Here is a 20,635-nt window from a genome sequence, read left to right as displayed (position 1 = left end):
TAGGAGGAACCCAGGGCCAACCGCACCAGCATATGGTCTCACAAGGGGTCTGAGGATCTCATCTCGGTACCTAATGGCAGTCAGGCTACCTCTGGCGAGCACATGGAGGGCTGTGCGGCCCTCCAAAGAAATGCCACCCCACACCATTACTGACCCAATGCCAAACCGGTCATGCTGGAGGATATTGCAGGCAGCAGAACGTTCTCCACGGCTTCTCCAGACTCTGTCACGTCTGTCACATGTGCTCAGTCTGAACCTGCTTTCATCTGTGAAGAGCACAGGGCACCAGTGGCGAATTTGCCAATCTTGGTGTTCTATGGCAAATGCCAAACATCCTGCACGGTGTTGGGCTGTAAGCACAACCCCCACCTGTGGACGTCGGGCCCTCATATCACCCTCATGGAGTCTGTTTCTGACCGTTTGAGCAGACACATGCACATTTGTGGCCTGCTGGAGGTCATTTTGCAGGGCTCTGGCAGTGCTCCTCCTGTTCCTCCTTGCACAAAGGCGGAGGTAGCGGTCCTGCTGCTGGGTTGTTGCCCTCCTACGGCCTCCTCCACGTCTCCTGATGTACTGGCCTGTCTCCTGGTAGCGCCTCCATGCTCTGGACACTACGCTGACAGACACAGCAAACCTTCTTGCCACAGCTCGCATTGATGTGCCATCCTGGATAAGCTGCACTACCTGAGCCACTTGTGTGGGTTGTAGACTCCGTCTCATGCTACCACTAGAGTGAAAGCACCGCCAGCATTCAAAAGTGACCAAAACATCAGCCAGGAAGCATAGGAACTGAGAAGTGGTCTGTGGTCACCACCTGCAGAACCACTCCTTTATTGGGGGTGTCTTGCTAATTGCCTATAATTTCCACCTGTTGTCTATCCCATTTGCACAACAGCATGTGAAATTGATTGTCACTCAGTGTTGCTTCCTAAGTGGACAGTTTGATTTCACAGAAGTGTGATTGACTTGGAGTTTCATTGTGTTGTTTAAGTGTTCCCTTTATTTTTTTGATATAATATAAATATAATATATATAATGTACATTTTTTTTATTTTTTTTTCCAGTTACAAAGCAAGGGTTAACTGCCAAACAAAACTAAATATTTCGTAAACCGCTGTACGGCCACACGGCAGGGCGCGGAAGGAAAGGAATGCCATATGGTTTTTGGAAGGCAGATTTTCCTGGACTGGTTTTTTTGACACCATGTCACATTTGAAGCCCCCCTGATGCACCCCTAGAGAAGAAACTCAAAAAAAGTGACCCCATTTTAGAAACTACGGGATAGGTTGGCAGTTTTGTTGGTACAAGTTTAGGGTACATATGATTTTTGGTTGCTCTATATTACACTTTTTGTGACGCAAGATAACAAGAAATAGCTGTTTTGGCACCGTTTTTATTTTTTGTTATTTACAACATTCATCTGACAGGTTAGATCATGTGGTATTTTTATAGACCAGGTTGTCACGGATGCGGCGATAAGTAATATTTATACTATTTTATTTATTTATTTATGTAAGTTTTACACAATAATTTCATTTTTTAAACAAAAAAAATCATGCTTTAGTGTTTCCATAGTCTGAGAGCCATAGTTTTTTCAGTTTTTGGGCGATTATCTTGGGTAGGGTATGATTTTTGTGGTATGAGATGACTTTTTGGCACTATTTTGGGGTGCGTATGACTTTTTGATCGCTTGCTATTACACTTTTTGTGATGTAGGGTGACAAATGGCTTTTACACCGCCTTTTTTTTTTTTTTTTTTTTTTTTACAGTTTTCATCTGAGGAGTTAGGTCATGTGATATTTTTATAGAGCAGGTTATTACGGACGCGGGGATACCTAATATGTATTTTTTTATTTACTTAAGTTTTACTCAATAACAGCTTTTTTTAAAACAAAAAAAAATGATGTTTTAGTGTCTCCATATTCTGAGCCATATTATTTTTTTGGGCGATTGTCTTAGGTAGGAGCAAATTTTTTGCGAAATGAGGTGACTGTTAGATTGGTACTATTTTGGTGGGCATACGCCTTTTTGATCGCTTGATGTTGTACTTTTTGTGATGTAAGGTGACAAAAAAAATGGTTTATTTAGCACAGTTTTTTTATTTTTTACGGTTTTTCATCTGAGGGGTTAGGGTAATAGAGCCGGTCGATTTAGACGCAGCGATACCTTATATGTAAATTTAATATTTTTTACTTTATTTGGGGAAAATTACATTTTTGTTTATTTTTAGTTGAAACTATTTTTACATTTTTGGGGGGGGAAACTTAAATTTTTTAATTTTTTCACTTTATCTTTGCTTCCACTTTGGGACTTCAACTTTTGGGGGTCTAATCCTTTACAATGCATTCGAATACTTCTGTATTGGAATGCATTGGCTGTATGAGTAATACTGTGTGGGGCTGGATCTCACAGGCTCTTCACCGGAAGGCAGCGCCTTCCATGCTATCGGGTCCCCCTTACAGCCGCATGGGGACCCGATGGCACCGCCGCCGCAAAGTCGGGGGGGGGGTAACACGCATTGTCCCCGGGTGCCTGCTCAATGATTTGAGCAGGCACCTTGTTCCGATCGCCGGGCGGCGGTGATCGGAACTACACATGACGCACCGGTATGTGTCGAACAGGTTAAAGAGGTCCTTTCCCTTTTTTTTTTTTTTTTGGTGTTAAAGTGCCTTTACAAGTGGGGTATGCTGCGCTATTGCTGCTCTAACTTTTTTTTTTTTTTAAACTCCCCTCTCGGCTGGCCCTTTTTTATCCCCCTTTTCTGTTTTCGTGCCCTATATGCTAATAGATAGCACCAGTAATTGGACCATGCCACAACCAGGGAGAAGTAGACACACCCCCCGAGAAGTGCTGGCGTCTCCTAATCCCTTTACCGATGCTAACGATTAGCATACAGGGCGCGAAAACAGAACGAGGGCACAGCGGGTGAAAGATCCTCTTTACAGGGGTTGTTCACCCCCCAGATTCCTTTCAGGCAGACCCCCCCCCCCTGCCTGGACAGGCTGAGGAGACCATACTTACCTGATTCCTGCCACTGGGTTCCAGCTCCTTCGTCGTCGTCCCCACTGCAGATCTCTCTCCCAGCGTCAGCATCCAATATTTGGCTGCAGCAGAGACCCATGTCCCACATGTGACCCAGTGACATGTCGCATGGGGGACACTGTAAATCATTTTAGGAAGCTTTGACCTCGATTTAACTCCTAAACAGGTAAAGATGGAAACAGATTGGAAGTGTCAATTTTGACCTGAGTACACAATGGCTCAGTGGTTAGCACTGGTTCCTTGCAGCACTGGGATCCTGGGTTCGAATCCAACCAAGGACAACCTCTACATGGAGTTTGTATGTTCTCCCCGTGTTTGCGTGGGTTTCCTCCAACACTCCAAAGACATACTGATGGGGACCTTACATTGTGAGCTCCATTGGGGACAGTGTGATGTAATGTCTGTAAAGCGCTGCATAAAATGTCAGTGCTATAGAAGTGATTAAAATAATTCAATATGGCAGAATTCAAAATGGTGGCCATAAAAGTTTCCTCCGCCAAGTAATGCAGTCTCACTCCCAACTCAACTTTCATACGTTGGAAGTTAATCTTCTAGAAATTGCACCAGTTAAAAAGGGTGTCCAGACTTTTGCCTCGCCCTGTATCCCCCTTATGTCCTCCACTATCTGCCTGCAGCTCAAACACCATGTTCAATGTGACAGGTTCCCTTTTAAAACCTATCAGGAGCTCAGGCAAAACGGGAACCTCCTAATCGTGTACAGAAAAATAGAAAATTTACAAGCAGGGCAGATGAGAAAAAAGGAATAGGTTTCATCTGGTTTTAAGATATGAAAAATATACATTCCCTTTAAATATGTGGTTGGCTTTAACCTTTCCTGGTAATTCTGGTCTTTGGGGCTTTCACTAACTAGGCCCTTCCTTTTTAAAAAACACTTTAAAGTCATGTGGCTAGAAGTTTTTCAGGAATACAATATTGATGACCCATCCTCAGTATAGGTCGGCAATATTTGATTGGTGGGGATCGGACTCCTGGCACTACCGGCAGACGGCTTTTTGGAAGGGCTGTGAGCCTCCTCACAGCGCCGTACATTGTATAGTGGTTGTGCTTGGTATTGTAGCCCAGGCCCATTCACTTGACTGGAACTGAGCAGCACATAACCTTGTGACCAATGAACATGATGTCACTTGCCTAGGAAGAAGCCACGGCGCTCAGTGGTGGAGTCAGAAGTCGGCCTCCTGCCGATCTGGTATCGATGACCTATCCTGAGGCTAGACCATCAATACCGAGCTCCCCCCGAAACCCCTTTAAGCAACTTGATATAAAGACTTCACGTCCTCAATGAGCTAGAAAGGAATGCTGGTAGATTTTAGCTCTGAAGCCTCCATATTTGATAATGCAGCTCTCGACTATAATACAGTCTGTAATTCAGGATTAGCTCAAGATGAATAATACAATGAATGTAGAAAGTAGGTTACATTTGTAAGTATGATGTGGACACAGTAGATGCACCTCGGAGAATGTGCGTATAAATAGAGGAACGACTCTCTGCGGATATGATTTCAAGGCGTCTACGTTTTATAGGGTTTGTTTGAATTTCACAAAGCAGAAGCTTTCCGCATCCATCCTGATTGGATTTGTACGCAGACGACATGCGATACGCTGACTGTAGGGGAATGTGCCCTGGAGTCTTTACCGTATTGTTCTAATTATCTGCCCGTTACCTCATCCGAAAAACACCCACAAGACTGAAGTCTTATGTCAGACGGAGCAAACCGAGAGGGTGTACAGTGTACATGATCTACAAAGCACACAGGAAGGAACAGTTTATAAGTTTTGAGTGCAAATAATTTAATAGAATTGGAAAAAAAAAAAATTCTGCCTTAGTTTTATGGGTTTCATTTTAATGGCGTTCTGTTGAGTTTCTTTTTTTTCCTATTTAAGGCATTTACCGTACAGGATAAATACATTTATATTTTACTGGGGTTTTGGGACACAGAAGTTCAAATTTTAATATTTTTTTTTTTAATATGGGGAAAGTGGGTGAATTGTGTTTATTTTTAAAAACGTTGACAATTTTTTAAAAACTTAGGGGAATTAAACATGCGATCATCTGATCGCTTCTCCCATAGAATGCAATGGATTATCTTTACAACCTGTGGGAGTTTCATTATGTTCCTTTGTGGCAGTGCTCCATAGGAGCATCGCTGTGGTAAGCCTCGGCCGCCTCTGGCAAGCTCAAGGCTACCACAACGAACAAACGGATCCTCTTGATCTCTGGATGGGGGTGGGGGGGTTAGGGCCCCGGGAGAGCAGCACTGCCGGGAAAAAGCCTATTGGATGTTATGGTCACAATTGACTATGGAATCTGAGCGTTTAAATGTCCGCATTTGGCGTGATCACCAATCACAGACATTAGCTCCTGGTGTCTGCTGTTTAAAACAGCAGAAACCCAGCGGCAGTGGCACCTGCTCATCTTCTGAGTGGGTGCCTTTCTTAGTAGGCGGATTTCTGCCGTACATGTACAGTCAAGGTCTGGAAGGGGTTAATACACAAGAATATTCTGCTAGCCTTAGAAGCAGCCAATTGACATTGCATTCTGTTCTTTAGTCTCTGCTCTACCAGGTACTTCTAGTCTGACTTCTCCAGGACATGGGCAACAGAGCTCATTGCAATTAAAGCTTGCTGTATTTCAATTATTGCCTAACTCTGTTAATTATTGTATTAGGAATTGGTACTTGGTCATTGCATAATGTGACACTATAATACAAGAAATGGGGGAAAGGTTGTTGACATTTCTGTGACTGTGGCCAAATATACTTAAAGTGAATGTCTGCCTTTTTTCATAATTTGCCTATAGTCTTAAGACTATAGTTTTTGCCTTATCTTGACATGTGCCTTTCACTTCCATAAAACGTAACTTTTATTACTGACCATTAAATCTACCCATTTAAAAACTATCAGTTGTGTTGCCTATTTTTTTGTTAATGGATCAGTTTATACTCGGTTCACTATCTGGACTGTAATGCAATAAGGGGCTGGAAGCTGCGCGCTGGCTCCAGACTCCCCCCTATTCTTATGCTGAATACACTTGTGTTTAGACTGAATACACGCCATTATGCTGAATACACTCGATATTAATAGGCTACACCCCTGCTCTAAAAACACCCTCAATGACTGTCCCCCGACATGTTTCGCCAGCTAACCTGGCGTCTTCAGGGGATCAGACAGTCTACGAATTGTTGGGCGTTGCATGGATCTTTTATAGACTCCCACGGTGGCGTCATGTCTCTATACTAATTATGTGATCCATTAAATTACATTTAATTGTCATCTGCTTGGCCATTGGGCCAGGTGTATCAGCCGCGCCACTCTTAGGGATCTCCACGTATCGCCTACTATCCTCCCAAATCTCGCATTTTCTTACCTCATCCTGCGCACGTCACCGGACTTAAAATTCTTACCTTTACGGCTTTCATTCCGCGCATGTGAGGGAACTTAGTCTGTTTCTCACACTGTGATCGTTACTGCGCATGTTTCCGGACTTAGGTGGTTATTCTATCACTCCACAATAATTGCACTGCTCTAGACTATAGAGCAGGAATCATTGAATTAATAATGTGGATCAATAAAGTAAGTATGTTACAAATGGTATCGGGGTTGTAAATGCATAGTCTAGAGCAGTGCAATAATTTTTTTTTGTCTAATTATTTTTTTTTCAAAAAAAAAAGTTAGCATAATTTCTCTGCTTCTTTGTACAGTCATAACGGTGAAGGAAGAGGTTTTCTTTTGGGCTTCCCTAATATATTTTTCAGCCTAATGAATTATTCCCTGTTTCAGCTGCATAGCTAGATCCAATTCTCTCAGAAGCAGGGGCATCTGTCTGACAACAGGCAGTGAACTGCAAATTAGGTGGAAGGGAGACCCCTAGTGGCCATGACTTTATAGCTTTTTTTTTTTTTCAGGTAGATGCAGGCAGATTATTTTTTTTTAAATGAAGCGATTTAGAAATTTGCTAATCGCGCTATTCTGTATTATGTGAAAATACAGTGTCTCTTTTTTAAACTTTGCAGGTGATGAATTATTCCTGTGAGCAATGATTCATACTCGCGACCATTTGGGTGAACCCCTTTCAGACTTATTCTTATTAAGTCTACCACTTCAACATGAGGGATGCGGAGTCTAGCAATATTCTGACCTCCTCCCCCGCCTTGCAGTGTTTCAGGAGACTGCCCCCTTACTCCTACATGAAGTATGGGGCAGACTCTCCTGAGACGTGGCATGGGAGGAGGCCAGAATGCTGCCAGACTCGTGTTGTTAAAGGGTTTGTCCGGTTTCTGATATTGATGACCTATCCTTGGGATAGGTCATCAATATCAGACCAGAGGTGGTCCGACTCCAGGCATTCAGCTGTATGAAGAGAACGCAACGCTCCTCCGCTCTTCACTGCATACTGTCTTCATTGCAGCGACCAGCAGGTATAATTACAGCTCTGCCGTCCCATTCACTTGAACAGGAAGGTGCACTTGCAGTTGCACTCCATCCAGTTCAAGTGAATGTAACGGCTGAGTTGCAATTACACTGCCCACCTCTACGATGTCGACAGCGAACATGTAAACCGTGAAGAGAAAGCGGCCGCCCTGTTCTGTTCATACAGCTGATCGTCGGGGGTTACACTGCCCACCTCTACGATGTCGACAACGAACAGGTAAACCGTGAAGAGATAGCGGCCGCCCTGTTCTGTTCATACAGCTGATCGTCGGGGGTTACACTGCCCACCTCTACTACGATGTCGACAGCGAACAGGTAAACCGCGAAGAGATAGCGGCCGCCCTGTTCTGTTCATACAGCTGATCGTCGGGGGTTACACTGCCCACCTCTACTACGATGTCGACAGCGAACAGGTAAACCGCGAAGAGAAAGCGGCCGCCCTGTTCTGTTCATACAGCTGATCGTCGGGGGTTACACTGCCCACCTCTACGATGTCGACAGCGAACAGGTAAACCGTGAAGAGATAGCGGCCGCCCTGTTCTGTTCATACAGCTGATCGTCGGGGATGCTGGGAGTTGGACCACTGCAGATCTGATTTATTGATGATGTATCCTGAGGATAGGTCGTCAATTTTTTTTTAAAAGTGGACAACCCCTTTAATTAAGGAATCATGACTTGTCTTGTGTATGAGAACCTCAGGTTTCGTCTTCCTTGGACGACCGATCTCTGCTCGGGTGGTTACACATAATAAATCCATAGTGCCATTAATTTTGCTGCTCACATAAATATTTATGGCTGCAGTAAATATTCGGCAGGGTTAGTAACACGCCAACGCCAAGATAAAACAAACCGTCGGCTTTTACTAGAAATCAGAGCTCGAAATAAACCCCGGAAACGCTGCCAACATTTTTGTTACACTCTGCGCTCCTTCACTCGTACACCCCTGGCTGTAGGGTTCCTCCTTTTATACAGATACTGTGTGTTGGAGAAAGACCGAGTGAGATCTTCAAGGAGAGCCTAGAAACCTATGGATCCCCTCTCCATAGCAGTCCCTGAGCTTCCCTAGTGAGGCGCATATCTAAGGCCTCTTTCACACAGGCGTTGCGGGAAAATATGCGGGTGCGTTGCGGGAACATCCGCGATTTTTCCGCGCGAGTGCAAAACATTGTAATGCGGTTTGCACTCGCGTGAGAAAAATCACGCATGTTTGGTACCCAAACCTGAACTTCTTCACAGAAGTTCAGGTTTGGGTTAGGTGTTGTGTAGATTTGATTATTTTCCCTTATAACACGGTTATAAGGGAAAATAGCATTCTGAATACAGAATGCTTAGTAGGTGATCAATTGAGGGTTAAAAAAATAAATAAAAATTAACTCACCTTCTCCTCTTGTTCGCGTAGTTCCCGGAATCTTCTTTACTTCTCAAAAGATGAACTATCGGCTAGGACCTGTGGTGACGTCAGATCACATGCTCCAATCACATGGTCCATCACCACGGTGATGTACCATGTGATTGGAGCATGTGATCTGACGTCACCAAAGGTCCTTTAGCCCACAACTCATCATTAAAGAAGTAAAGAAGAGACCGGGAAGGAACTACGCGAACAAGAGGAGAAGGTGAGTTATTTTTATTTTTATTTTTTTTAACCCTCAATTGATCACCTACTAAGCATTCTGTATTCAGAATGCTATTTTCCCTTATAACCGTGTTATAAGGGAAAATAATCAAATCTACACAACACCTAACCCAAACCTGAACTTCTGTGAAGAAGTTCGGGTTTGGGTACCAAACATGCGTGATTTTTCTCACGCGAGTGCAAACCGCATTACAATGTTTTGCACTCGCGCGGAAAAATCGCGGGTGTTCCCGCAACGCACCCGCACATTTTCCCGCAACGCCCGTGTGAAAGAGGCCTATGGGGCCTGCGTTGCGTGAAAAACGCAGAATATAGAGCATGCTGCGATTTTCACGCAACGCACAAGTGATGAGTGAAAATCACCGCTCATGTGAACAGACTCATAGAAATGAATGGGTCGGTATTCAGTGCGGGTGCAATGCGTTCACCTCACGCATCGCATCCGCGCGGAATACTCGCCCGTGTGAAAGGGGCCTAAGTGTGTCCTGATGGTCTCAGCCAAAGCTTCTCCAAGAGCTAAACCGCAGAAAGTTTTGGCGTTCTGAATGCATTCATTGGTATGGCATGCTCCTCATTGGGTTAATAGGGTAAACTTCTCATCACACAGTATTTGGTCCACTCTTTAGGATTTGTATTATCATTTAATTTTTTTATGTCTTAACAGATTTGCAATGTTTCACAATGTTCGGATCCCCTATGAAAACCTATTAAACCGCACCGGAGATATTTCCTCCAGCGGGAACTACACAAGTGCATACAAGGTGCTATTACAGATGCGTATATATATGGAGTTATTGTACTTTATTATGGATGATTTTATAGAGATCTATGTCTGTTGATCTTTGTATCGATCAGTCATCTACCTACCGGTCACCTCTCCATCTAATCTCCTTCTCTCTGGAGTGTCAGACGGCTCACCGGGAAAGAAGCCATTAAAAAGGGTTTTCCGGGAATAGAGTATTAATGACCTATAGTTGGGATAGGTCATCAGTATCTATTTGGTGGTGATTGGATTCCCATCACCCCCGCTGGTCACGTGGCCTATGTGCAACTTGGTCCCATTCAACTGAATGAGCCTGGGTTGCAATACCAAGCACAGCCACTATACAATGTACGGCGCTGTGAGGAGGCTGCAGCGCTCACCGGAGCACCACTTCGGTTACAGTGCTTGGAGTGCTCAGGATAGGTCATCAGTATTCTACTTCCGCAAAACCCATCGAATGCTTTAGATGGGAATATCCCTTTTTAAATGAACATTCTACTTAGAACCAAGCTTGGGTTTGCTCAATCACGCAGTGCCATCCATAAGTTACTCCCACACACTGTACCCCCAGTAGTGCCAGTCACCGAGAGGCCCCTTAGGGCAAGTTAACACACTAAGGAGTCACTCAGATTTTGTGCTCATGTACACGAACGCAAGGGGTCCGTGCCCGTATTACAGAGCACAAACAGCAATTTGACTTGAATGGGTCCACGATGCGCAAGATACGGCAAAAGATAAAACCTGTTCTATCTTTTGCGTAACGAAGGCACTGATCAGAAGCTCACGGAAACGCCACAAAGCGCTTTCGGGTGTGTGCCTCCGCACCGCAAAAGATAAGACATGTCCTACCTTTTGCCGTATCTTGCGGATCACGGGCCTGTTTGCGGTCTGCAGCACGGCTCTTACGTTTGTGTGCATGAGCCCTTTAGCTGTACAATCCACTGACTGATAGGAAACCATCCAGATAATAAAAACGTGGCTGCACAACATTTCACAAGCAAACAATAGAACTAAGAAGTGGGGATCATTCTAAATTAAAGTGGTATCCTACCGACTGCGGAAGCCACCTTGATGCCTGGTAGATGGGCCCGACACGTTTGATCAAAAATGTGCGCAAAGAGCTTCTATTTCTCCATTTATAGTCGGTATAATACCACTTTAATTTAGAATGATCCCCACTTCTTAGTTCTATTGTTTGCTTGTGAAATGTTGTGCAGCCATGTTTTTATGATCTGTATGCTTGCTTTATGGATATGCACCTGGGACCATGTTTGCGTAAGGCTACTTTCACACTAGCGTTAGTCTTTTCCCGCATAGAGTTCCGTCCTAGGGGCTTTATACCGAAAAAGAACTGATCAGTTTTATCCCCATGCATTCTGAATAAGGAGTAATCCGTTCAGGATTCATCAGGATGTCTTCAGTTCAGTCTTTTTGACTGTTCAGGACGGAGATAATACCGCCGCATGCTACGGTTTTATCTCTGTCCAAAATTCCGGAACACTTGCCTGAATGCCGGATCTGGCATTTTTTTACATAGGAATGTATCAGTGCCGGATCCGTCATTCAAATTGGCGCATTGACTGCTTCGGTATTCCGGTCATACATATGCAAATTAACCTGAGATGAGTCCTGTCCCTGAGAGGAGTCCTGTAGGTGAGATGAGTCAGGGACAGAACTCATCTCAGGGTAATTTGCATATGTATCAAATCGGGGTTTTTTTACACAATAAAAGCACACAGAGCTATAGGAACTGGGTATTGCGGATGTGCTAGCGGCCATCTAGCAGCCCATGTCCTCAGCTCTATACACAAAATCCCGGTGACGGGTTCCCTTTAAATAGGACCCATCACCTTTCCTGATGTCTGTTTAATAGTTACTTCCATTAGCTATGAAATAATTAATCTGTGTTTTTTGTTTTTAATAATTCATTTGTTCATTCCTCTGTTCTGCCACCTGAAAAATAATTCCTAATTTGATAGTGTTTGTGAGACATGCCTCACTGACAAGGGGAAAGGGTACACCCAGTGTATTCGCACATTTCCAGGAGGCATAACCGAAGAACATCACAATGCAGTACTGTCCAGTTCTAACTAAAGGTTCCCAGAATTTACCAAACGAGTGATGGAACTAGAAGCAAGGGGGGTTATATAGGGAGAGGGGAAGCTGTATATTTTTATAGTGCCCTGGATTCCTAGGGTCGAGGTGGTATAATTATCACTATTGACTGGGAGAAAAGTATTCCACACTAAATAAAAAGCAACTATCTTCTTTGCTGCCTCATACCAGCTCTTCGGGGTTTATCTTTGGGACTAGTTTTATAACTGTGTAGATATTATTATTTTTTTTATGACTTATAAAAAAAAATGTTTTTTTTTTTTATATATTTTTTTTAAATTGTTTTGGCATTTCCTGCAGGACCCAAAGCAGCGTCTTGGCGCTTCTCTCGGCACTCTGTCTAGTGGTAGGGTATCAATCATTAGCATGGTAGTCACAAACCTGAAGCTTGCCATTACCATTGCTATCCGTTTCTCTGCAACACGCCGTCAGTTTGGACCAACTGAAAAGGAAGAAATACCAGTTCTGGAGTACCAGTTACAGGTACATGCATTTTTATTTATTTTCTCTTCTCATTTTGTGTGTGTGCATATATATAATATAATTTTTAGTGCTAGAACCTTTGTATAATATTCCAAAGGTCTACAGCCAAACCAATGCGTCAATAGACACACTGTATTCTGGTATTTTCTAAGCCACCTTGACCACCAGTGCGGTATCGTGGGGTTCACTTATTGTGTTTTTCAAATTGTATGACACTCTTATCCTACCACATTATAGTTCTTTTTATGATATTACATTTGTATTGGTCTCTGATAGGCGAAAAGGAATCGGGTTCCCTCTCATTATACTCAAAGTGCCTCCCATGATTAGTAGTCTATTCCCAGTCCCTCCCATGATTACAGTTCTACTCCCAGCCCCGCCCATGAGGTTTACACAGCACAGTAGTGGCTAGTCTCCTTTCGTTTTCTCCCTCTTAGCTCAACCATAGTGTTTGAGCTTGGACTAGGTAGAAGATGATGGTATTGGAAGCTATCTGAGGAACATTCACCATGAATTCCCAAAGGAGAGAAAATGTACTGTATAGACCATCGTGCTTGTGCCAAGGATGTGCATTCAATAACAGTCCCTTATGGTGCCCATAGATTTAAGAAAAAGTCTACAATTTAGACCACAGACCCTGTGCTAAAGATATATATGTATGCAATAAAGACAGCTCCAGTGGTGCCTACAGAATAGATGTCTCCATGGGCATCAACGTTAGCTAATAATGAAGGGAACTTGTCTAGAACCGGCACCTGGATGGGTACCCCATAGAGTGTTTTTTCCTCATATGTCATCTATTGTTATTAATAGTTCTGATAAAAGATGGATCGCGAATATGTAAGGTTAACAGGGAATTCCAGGAGGACATGTAGTATAAGTCTTCTTCATCCACTAATGGCCTTGCTCTCTTGTGAATTCCAATGAACTTGCCTTTATTAATGGAACTAGGGGGGCAGTTGATCTCTTTATGGAACCATAGAATATACATGTTACAGGGCATCAAAAAATTGCAGAACAGGTCAGCATATACCATAACTGAAGACTTTTGACTAGTCCGTACCCCTATGGCATTTCTAGCAAGTGTAACCCAAAGTTGTTTGTTTCCCAAGAGTAGCTAGGCGCCAAGGCGTTTTATAGAAGTTCTTTTATGTCCTTTTCTTTTTGGATGGAGATGTGTTGTGTATCCAATTTGCCGCGTGTCCCATCACCCATGAAAGCATTTTTACTATTTACGAATCCTCAAATTTCTGATGTTCAAAAATGTTACATTTTATTCCTTGGGATAATGAGCATGACATTTAGATGAGAGGAAAAATGATACTGATGGTGGAAAAACTCGGCTCTTGTTTCTGCAGCAATTAAATTTGTCAAATTTTACTGCAAAGTTGAGCAAAGACATCAATTTCCTGAAAGCCAGGATTATGCCAGAAATAAGGCTTGATTGCATGAGACACTTATGGTGGAAAATAAAGACCACACATAATATAGAGGCGCAGTGCGTCTCTCTTGTCCGTCGACAGGACAGCTGCTTCTATGCTGGCTCCATCAACGTTGTGACCAAGGCTTCTCATCTCTAATGGCATGAATATTTGCACACCGTAGGCCTTCAGTTATAGTCATTAAAAAGTTTTTCCGAGATATTTTACTGATGACCTATCCTCTGAATTGATGAGTAGTTATGAGCTGTTAGGAAGGTAAAGATAAGAGCTAAATATTGAGCAGTCAGACCTATCCTCTGGATAGATCATCAGAATCTGATCTGTGGGGGTCCGAAACCCAGAACCCCCGCCAATCGGCTGTTTGAGAAGGCATTGGTGCGTCAGCTTTCTCTCTGCTCACCAAGCACAGCGTCATCTATTTGATAGCGGCTGTGCTTGGTGTCGCAGCTCAGCCCCATTCACTTCATTGCACCTAGGCCATATTACCAATGAATATGTTGTCACTGGCCTAGGGAAAGCTGCAAGAAGACCGAGTGCTGGTGCCTTCTCAAACAGCTGATCGGTGGGGGTCCCGGGTGTTGGAGTCTCCCCCCCCCGATCAGATACTGCTGACCTATCCAGAGGACAGGTCTGACTGCTCAGTCTGTAGTCCTTATCTTTACCTTGCTCTCAGCTCCTAAATAATCATCAATTCTTATCAAACTGATAAGACTATGGCTAAAATGAGTGTTCATAAGCTGTCAGGGAAGTAGAGAAAAGGGCTACAGATCAAGGTGACTGCATCTGTGTAAAGGGCTAATCGAGGCGGAGAAGCAACAGTCTGCGGATGCTCTGGAACTGAGCGCTGTAGAGGAAAAACCGGTGACCATTTTTAATAAAGACCCAAAATAAGTAGAATTGAATCATAAAAAAACCCATTAAAGGTGTCCATAGCTTTAAAGAGGACCTTTCACCGCTCCTGACATTCCTGTTTTAATAGCTTCATGCATTCCCCATGTAATAATAATTCTGGAGCATCTATTCCTATGGCTCTATGTTGTGCCATTCCTTTATTATTCCTTCTAGAAGTTCTGAATGAATTGCTGGCAGTCTGCAGTAAGGGTACAGAGGGGAGGTAACCAGTTGGAGGTAACCACGCCGAGCGTGGTCATTTTCTGGTACAACGTCATTGGCAGACTTCTAAGGGTCATTTTGTCCCTTAGAACAGATTTCCATGTTGAACTTACACTGCTTACTTGTAGACGGTGTCAGTCATATTGATCATACAACCTCTTAAGTGTATTTCGCTTGTATTCTTGTTTCATTGAACTTTACTTTTTTTATTTTTTCAGCAATGGAGGTTGATCCCTTATCTGGCTGCAGCTTATGCTTTAGACTACTTCTCCGTGAGCTTCTTTTTTAACTTAATTGAGCTTCAGATCGGGATTCTTATGAAAGATCGGAGCCCAAGACAGGTAAATACTGTACACTTTATGGTTATGACTTATGGGCGTTGACATTATGATGCTATATTCCATCATTCTGGCAGAAAAGTGGCGCCAAGACTTTATATTCAAGAATATGAAAAAATGTGAGTACACTCGGCACAGGACCTGTGGTCCCCGTTCTTGAGTCTCGTGAGAGTATTATCCACCTCAAGGTATCCACTCTGGAAATCGGACACCAGCAATGACCTGATACTGGGAGGGGTCAGCATAGCAGTTGGGGATATACAAGGCTGGTCCTACATGAGGTTAACCCCCCCCCTTCCCATTGGTAAAAAAGAGCTAAACGTATTGCAGAAGTGTCCATCCAACACCATTCCTTTCTGGTAATAAAAATTGACCCTCACTTGCACCTCCTTACTTCCCCAGTTCTCAGAGCAGACCCTATATTTCCCCAGTACTCACAGCAGGACCTTCCCAGCTGACTTTACACATCAGTTGAAGGTTTTACCCCCAGTAGTCCTAACAGAGCTCCACGTTTTATTTAAGTGTCCATCTGCATCCTTTTCTTTTTTTAGTAATAAATGTGCCTCACATGCTCCTATTTACTTCCCAGTCTTTGAAGCAGGGCCCATATCTCCCCCAGTAGTCAGAGCAAGGCTTCCCCATCCACGTTTCCATGTACTTTCCTCCACAGTCCTGAGAGGTTCTTTTGGCTGCTGATTTTAGGTGCCACAAGAGAGATGCGATCACCTGATGAACATTGCTTATTTGTCGGGTGATTGTGGCACCTTTACCTGGGGCAGTTATATGGTTCCGTGCCGATCCACGTGTAAAAGGGCTTTTAAAGGGTTTGACCCATCTGGGACACCGATGGCATATTGCTAGGGTGTGCCTTCAGTGTCAGATACGTGCAGGTCCCACATCTGGTACCCACTCTTTTCTAAAGAACAGAGGCCCCCAAAGTGAAGGAGAGCACACCATGCATGTGCAGTGTGCTCTCCATTCATTGCTATGGGAGTTCCAACAATACAAGAGTGAGCACGCTTGGCTATTTTCAGAAATCCCATAGTGGTGAATGTAGAGTCCAACACACAAGAGCCGCCTCTTGTCCATTCCCTGCAATGGGACTGCTGGAAATGGCTAAGCCAGTGCTCAACTATTTTTGGATCTCGCATAGTGATGGCCGCACGTCTGCAGCTGCTCTGTTTTCTTCAGGGGTCCCATTCTGAAGATGGGAGAGGGTCCCAGATGTGCACCTATTTGACATTGATGGCATATACTAGTGATATGCCACCAGTGTCCTAAATGGGAATACCCCATAAGGGAAACACTTTTAAAAGGCCACTTAAAAATGGACTTGGTGAACTGGTGACGAGCAATTCAGAACCTAAATAGTATTCTGAATGTGAATAAATGTGTCCGAGATATGAAGATTCAGCAGTTTTGTAATTGTTGTCTTTTTAATAAGCACTTTTCAGTATGTGTTACCATATAAGGTCACAATCCTCCCGTAACGAGCGCGTTTTGGTAGTCGTCCATTAACCCGAGCGTGCACTCAGATTTAACCACATGCTTAACTCTGCTTCTTATTTCATTGCTATGTAACCTTCAACTCCATCAAGGCAACCAGGCCAGAAGACCTTTATGGTGGCCATGGTTTCTGTGTGGAAGGGATTTAGTGCTGTGATTTATTGTAGGATAAATTATAGGATTGTATTTTTTGTGGCTTTTTGTCTTTATGTAAAAGATCACGATCAGGAATAACACTCATTGCCAAAATGTTAGCCCCTCAACCTTTTATAGCTTACATGTAGAATAAATCTACATACAAAGTGGAGTCATTTTTGTAAATACCATATTTTCCACTTTATGACGCAGCTGAAGCTAGGTTTTAGAGGAGGATCCCATATTAGATTCAGGGATCAGATTCCCCCCCCCCCCCCATATTAGATTCAGGGATGAGATCCCCCCCCCCCCCCCCCCCGCCCCTCCATATCAGATTTATGGATCAAACCCCCCCATATCAGATTCATGGATCAGACCCCCCCATATCAGATTCATAGATTAGACTCACCCCCATATCAGGACATCAGATCAAATCCCCATCAGACCTCCATGTCAGACCTTAAATAAGTTGACTTACCTCTCCTGCTCCACCACTACTCTGCAGCTCCAGTGGTCTCTTTTGTAGTGCAGCTCTGGACTATAATACAGGATGTAATTCAGGATCAGTACAGGATAAGTAATGTAATGTATGTACACAGTGACTCCACCAGCAGAATAGTGAGTGCAGCTCTGGAGTATAATACAGGATGTAATTCAGGATCAGTACAGGATAAGTAATGTAATGTATGTACACAGTGACTACACCAGCAGAATAGTGAGTGCAGCTCTGGAGTATAATATAGGCTGTAATTCAGGATCAGTACAGGATAAGTAATGTAATGTATGTACACAGTGACTGCACCAGCAGAATAGTGAGTGCAGCTCTGGAGTATAATATAGGATGTAATTCAGGATCGGGTGTGTAGTGATAACGTATGTATTTATAACATTGCCCACCTCATTAGGTAACACTGCTAGGGGTCCACACTAGAACTTCCAGTTTCAATAGTTTGCATGCAGTTTTTGGAGATCTGGCCCTACACAGAGGTGCAGAATGTCTGTGGCTCCATAGTGTGCCGCTACCTGGACTCTATACGGATACGTACGTAACGCCTCTGCTGTGTGTATGAAGCCTTAGACCACGTTCCAATGTCGTGGCTGGTTCGTTGTGGTTTATTGGTGCTGCGGAATCCAGAAGAGTCCAGTTTAATACATGTAACTGGGATATTCAAAGCCACATTCACCAGCTATTTCTACAGTGAATTTGGTGACCTTTATCAGTCCACAGCATGCCCATTATGTCAGGAACTTGCAATGCTAATGATTTATGGCGGTAGCTGTCATTTTATGATGTATTTCTTTTACCTTTTTAATTGCTCCTATCTTCCGTTCTAGGCTGTGGTCACATGACCATGTCCGTGCAACTCTTTCTAATTTCCTGTGATGTCATGGCCATGGGCGGAGTGGAATGATTGGGCGTGTCCATGTAGGTGGGTGGGAGGAGCTATAAACTAGCTGAATGTTAGGCTACTTTCACACAAGCGGCACGGACCTCCGGCAGGCTGTTCTGTCGGTTGAACAGCCTTTCAGATCTGTCCTGCTGCTAGTGAACGTGTGCCCCCAGACTGCCGCTCCGTCTTTATTGACTATAATAGGGGCAGAGTTCTGGCGGAGCCACGGCAGTGCATTGCGAGAGGCTGCCGGAATAAATGTCGGACATGTCGTAGTTTTATTCCAGCAGCCTCTTGCCGTGCGCTGCGCCCCCCCCCCCCCCTTATTATAGTCAATGGGGAAGGAGCGGCAGTTGGGGGGCACACATTCATTAGCAGCAGGACGGATCCGACAGGCTGTTCACCTGACGGAACAGCCTGCCAGAGATCCGTGCCGCTAGTGTGAAAGTAGCCTTAGGGGGAGTGTTTGTGACTGGGTGGGAGGAGCTATACACTAACTGGGCGTTATTTGGGGCGGTGCTGGAGCTGTGGCAGATAATGAAGTGCATCATGGGTTTGGTTGGATACGGGAACAGGAAGTGTTTCTTACAGGATGGAAAGCAACCGGAGGGATTGGTTTACATGGTAAAAACAGGTCAGGTCCAAATTGAAAACTAAGTGTATGGGGAAGATGTACCTGAGGTTAGTAACTACATGAGAGTATCTGTTAAACATAGTAATTCCAGAAAACCTCTTTATAGGGGTTGTCTCACTTCAGCTAATAGCATTTATCATGCAGACAAAGTTGAGTTCTCTGAGATTTTTGAACTTCTCCTTCTGGATAGGTAATCAGTATCTGATTTGTGGGGGTCTGATATCCAGGACCCCTGCTGATGAGCTGTTTGAGAAGGCGCTGGCACTCGCAGTAGCACCACGACCTTCGTGCAGCTTTGACTAGGCCATGTGAAGTCACGTGGCCTAGACGGAGCTCAGCCCCAGATACTATCCATTGCAGTGCATGCAGGCCTATGTACGTTCCCGTGGTCCCAGAGAGCAGAGAGTCCTGTACTTTTTCCTATAGTGTACAAGCACGGCCACCGCTGCTGGATTGCTGGGCGGTTGTAACCCCTGGAAACAAGCAGTGAATAATGTGATGGAAAAATGAATCTAGCCAGAAAATGAGGCAATATGGACAATCACAATACATTAGTAAGTGGCCTGTATTAACTTCCTCTACATGATAAATGCCATTTACTGAAGTGAGAAAACCCCTTTAAGCAAAAACCACAATTTAATGTGATGTGTGAACACACCCTTACTGGTTATGTAGTGTTTGCACATGGAAACCAGTCTCCTGGCTGCTCGTTCTGCTCATTTATGAGACGACCTTCTTATAATCAGTGTTCGCAGTGTCCCCGCCACCTTGCCCTTCTATCCTATATGATAATATTCAGTAAATTCTCAGCTCGTGTTCGCAGTGTCCGCACCGCGTGTGCCGCACAGGACCACTTCTCTCAGGGTCATAAACCGCGTCTCCCGCCAAAGCATTCCTACTGTACAAAGATGCCAGAAAAGGGTATTTTTAGCTGTTAGTAGGAAATTCTGTTTTCAAGCAAAATTACTTCCATCCTTGTGTTTTTAGCTATTGGGCTATTTTTTACTTCACTATTTATAGTTTCAAAGCTAAAAGTGAATATTTAAATAGAAGCGAGTAATTGAGATGATGGAAAAGTATTAATTTCAGTTTTATTTGACCTTAGGCCCTGTTCAGACTATAGTTATACGCGAGGTCCAGGAAAATCTTCTTATGCATACGTCCCCGTCCCCCCATACACTGCCATTGCAAAATACAGCTAAGGGTCCATTCACTCTTCCGCAAAATGGGTCCACATCCGTTCCGGATCCATTCATTTTCAATGGGGCCAGAATGTGCTGTCCGGATCCACATTTCCGTTCCGCCAAAAAATAGAACCTGTCCTATTCTTGTCCGCAATTGCGGACACGAAAAGGCATTTTCTACGACAGTGCCGGCGATGTGCGGTCCGCAAAATGCGGAACGCATTTTGCTGGTGTCCGTGTTTTGCGGTTGCGCAAAACACATACGGACGTGTGAATGGACCCTTAAGGGAATGTCCATTTATAGCATATCAATATGTGACCCGCTCCCATCTCCAGAATGGGGCTCCGAGGTGAATGGAGAGCAACACTTCACATGCACGGAGTCCTCTCCATCCACTGCTGTG

General features: G+C 44.0%; 1 protein-coding gene across 4 annotated transcripts in view; it reads left to right on the top strand.

Moving 5' to 3' along the window:
* The window catches only part of ACOX3 (acyl-CoA oxidase 3, pristanoyl), a 123,339-nt gene that overhangs the window by 63,058 nt on the left and 39,646 nt on the right, over nucleotides 1-20,635 (top strand). For all 4 annotated transcript variants that reach the window (XM_040419160.1, XM_040419163.1, XM_040419161.1 and 1 more), the window contains exons 8-10: nucleotides 9,792-9,888; nucleotides 12,306-12,488; nucleotides 15,262-15,384. In XM_040419160.1, the coding sequence (XP_040275094.1) occupies nucleotides 9,792-9,888; nucleotides 12,306-12,488; nucleotides 15,262-15,384 (403 nt within the window). The remainder of the gene's footprint in view (nucleotides 1-9,791; nucleotides 9,889-12,305; nucleotides 12,489-15,261; nucleotides 15,385-20,635) is intronic.

The sequence above is a fragment of the Bufo bufo genome, chromosome 2 (assembly GCF_905171765.1).
Source record: "Bufo bufo chromosome 2, aBufBuf1.1, whole genome shotgun sequence".
Classification (NCBI taxonomy): Eukaryota; Metazoa; Chordata; class Amphibia; order Anura; family Bufonidae; genus Bufo; species Bufo bufo.
Note: the sequence above shows the minus strand (reverse complement) of the source record. Positions and strands in the feature narration are given on the sequence as shown.